General features: G+C 40.9%; 1 protein-coding gene across 1 annotated transcript in view; it reads left to right on the plus strand.

The window, feature by feature from the left end:
* Window positions 1–2544, plus strand: part of KIAA1328 (KIAA1328 ortholog) — a 344940-nt gene that overhangs the window by 185912 nt on the left and 156484 nt on the right. The window contains exon 7 of the mRNA XM_006835083.1: window positions 240–910. Coding sequence (XP_006835146.1) covers window positions 240–910 — 671 coding nt within the window. The remainder of the gene's footprint in view (window positions 1–239; window positions 911–2544) is intronic.

The raw sequence follows: 2544 nt of genomic DNA on the forward strand, positions 1-2544 counted from the left end.
TGCAAATTTTCAGCAGAGGGTTGAAACAGAATGAACTGATTCAAAGCTTTGACTGAAATGTAGGTTGTTTAGTTTTCTGGCTCATGTTTGTTTAGATGTGTGTGTTCTGTCTTTTATTACTTAGAAGACAAAACAGTTTTGTTTGGCAAGAAAACATATCACTAATTTCTGAAAAGTCAAAAGGAAAAACTTGTTTTATGTTTTATTTATTTAACAAATGGTCTTGTGGTTCCTTTTAGGGATCCAAAAGGAAAAGTACTCTCCAGTCTTCATCTATGGAACTGGATGGATCCTACTTGAGCGTGGCCAAACCACAAATATATTATCAAAGCAAACAACGATCTAAGTCTGCAAAACAGGACTCAGCTTCAGAATCACTTATGGAGTTTAGGAATAATTCTTTGAAACCAGCAGCCCATCATCATCCCAATGAAGGTTTAGACAGAGTGTCATCAGACACCAAAACATTTAATTGTTTGTCTCCAGGGAGAAAACCAGTGGGTGTAGTCCCTACAGAAAAAGTTCCATGTGAAGAGTTGAAGATAAAAGAATGTCCAGACCATAGACCTCCATCTAGTCAATGTTGTGGTCATAGACTTTCTGAAAATGTTCCTGAGAGCAAATATGGCCACCCTACAAACATGGCCCCTCAGTGTTCCAGGACACATCCTGAATCATGCAGTTATTGTGGGCTTTCCTGGGCACCTTTGATGCATGGTCATGGGACACTGCATCCCAGTGAAACTGATATCAAAAAGCAACTCTCAGAAGATAGAAGGCAGCAACTTATGCTTCAGAAAATGGAGCTGGAAATTGAAAAGGAACGCCTTCAACACCTGTTGGCCCAGCAGGAGACAAAGCTTCTCCTAAAACAGCAGCAACTTCACCAGTCTCGACTGGATTACAATTGGTGAGTACTACCTGTGCTTTCAAGGAGCTCTGGTAGCGTAGTGGTTGCAAATCAGGCTGTGAACCTCAGGGACAGCAGTTTGAAACTACCAGCTGTTCAGCTGTTCTGTGGGAGAAAGATGAGGTTTTCTGCTCTCGTAAAGATTTACAGCCTCAGAAACCCTGTACAGGGTTGCTATGAGTCAGAACCGACTCCATGGCACATAACAACAACAACAACAACAACCTGTACTTTCCAGGAGCTCTGGTAGTGTAGTGATTACGAATCAGGCTGCTAATCTCGGGGTCAGCAGTTCAAAACTACCAGCTGTTCCGTGGGAGAAAGATGGAGCTTTCTGCTCCTGGAAAGATTTACAGCCTCAGAAATCCTGTACAGGGTCACTATGAGTTGGAACCTACTCCATAGCACATAACCACCACCACCACCTGTGTTTTCAGCAATGGGCTGTAGCTTGAAGAGCAGAGTGTAAACTGAGTGGTGTGTTACTATAGCAAATGTATAGAAACAGAGCTTCTTTGGGATCCTAGCTTGCTCAAGATGTATACCAACTTTGACTAATAAGTAAATTCCCTTGTTTTCTTTAGATATCTAATACATTACCTCTGTCTTCCAAAATGTTAGTTTAGAGTAATCCACTACTGAGCAGTCCAGTGTCTTGCTAAGTTCCAAAGACAACATTTAAAAATTATTTTACCATTACAAAAAATTATTTGCTTCATGATATCATTGTAGAGACTGTTGTTGCTGTTTGATGCCATCAAGTCAGTTCCAATTCATAGAAATCCTATGTACGACAGAAGGAAACACTGCCCAGTCCTGCACTATCCTTACAATTGTTATGTTTGAGCCCATTGGTGCTGCTACTGTGTCAGTCCATCTCCTTGGTGATCTTCCTCTTTATTGCTGACCTTCCACTTTACCAAACATAATTAATGTCTTTCTTCGGGGTCTAGTCCCTCCTGACAACATGTCCAATGTATGAGAAATTAAGTCTCACTATCCTCATGCTGTACTTCTTCCAAGACAAGATTTGTTTGGTATTCTGGTGGTCCATAGTACTTTCAGTATTCTTCACTGGCGCTGTAACTCAAATGCATTGATTCTTTTACAGTCTTCCTTATTCAGTGTCCAACTTTCACATGCATGTGAGGTGATTGAAAATACTATGACTTGGGACAAGTGCATCTTAGTCCTCAAAGTGACTTGTTTGCTCTTTAGCACTTTAAAAAGGTAGTTTTAGCAGATTAACTCAATGCAATGCATCATTTGATTTCTTAACCCCTTCTTCCATGAGTGTTGATTATGGATCCACGCAAAATGAAGTTTTTAACTACTCAAACATTTTCTGTTTATCATGATGCTGTTTACTGTTCCAGTTTTGAGGATTTTTGGTTTCTTTACACTGAGGTGCAAGGAGCTCTGGTAGTGTAGTGTTTATGCATCAGGCTACTAATCTCAAGGTCAGAAGTTTGAAACTACCAGCTGTTCCGTGGGAGAAAGATGAGGCTTTCTGCTCTCATAAAGATTTACAGCCTCGGAAACGCTGTACAGCGTCACTATGAGTCGGAACCAACTCCACAGCACACAGCCACCACCACTACCACATTGAGATGCAATCCAAACTGACAGTTATG

Source organism: Chrysochloris asiatica, unplaced genomic scaffold, assembly GCF_000296735.1.
Source record: "Chrysochloris asiatica unplaced genomic scaffold, ChrAsi1.0 scaffold00015, whole genome shotgun sequence".
NCBI lineage: Eukaryota > Metazoa > Chordata > Mammalia > Afrosoricida > Chrysochloridae > Chrysochloris > Chrysochloris asiatica.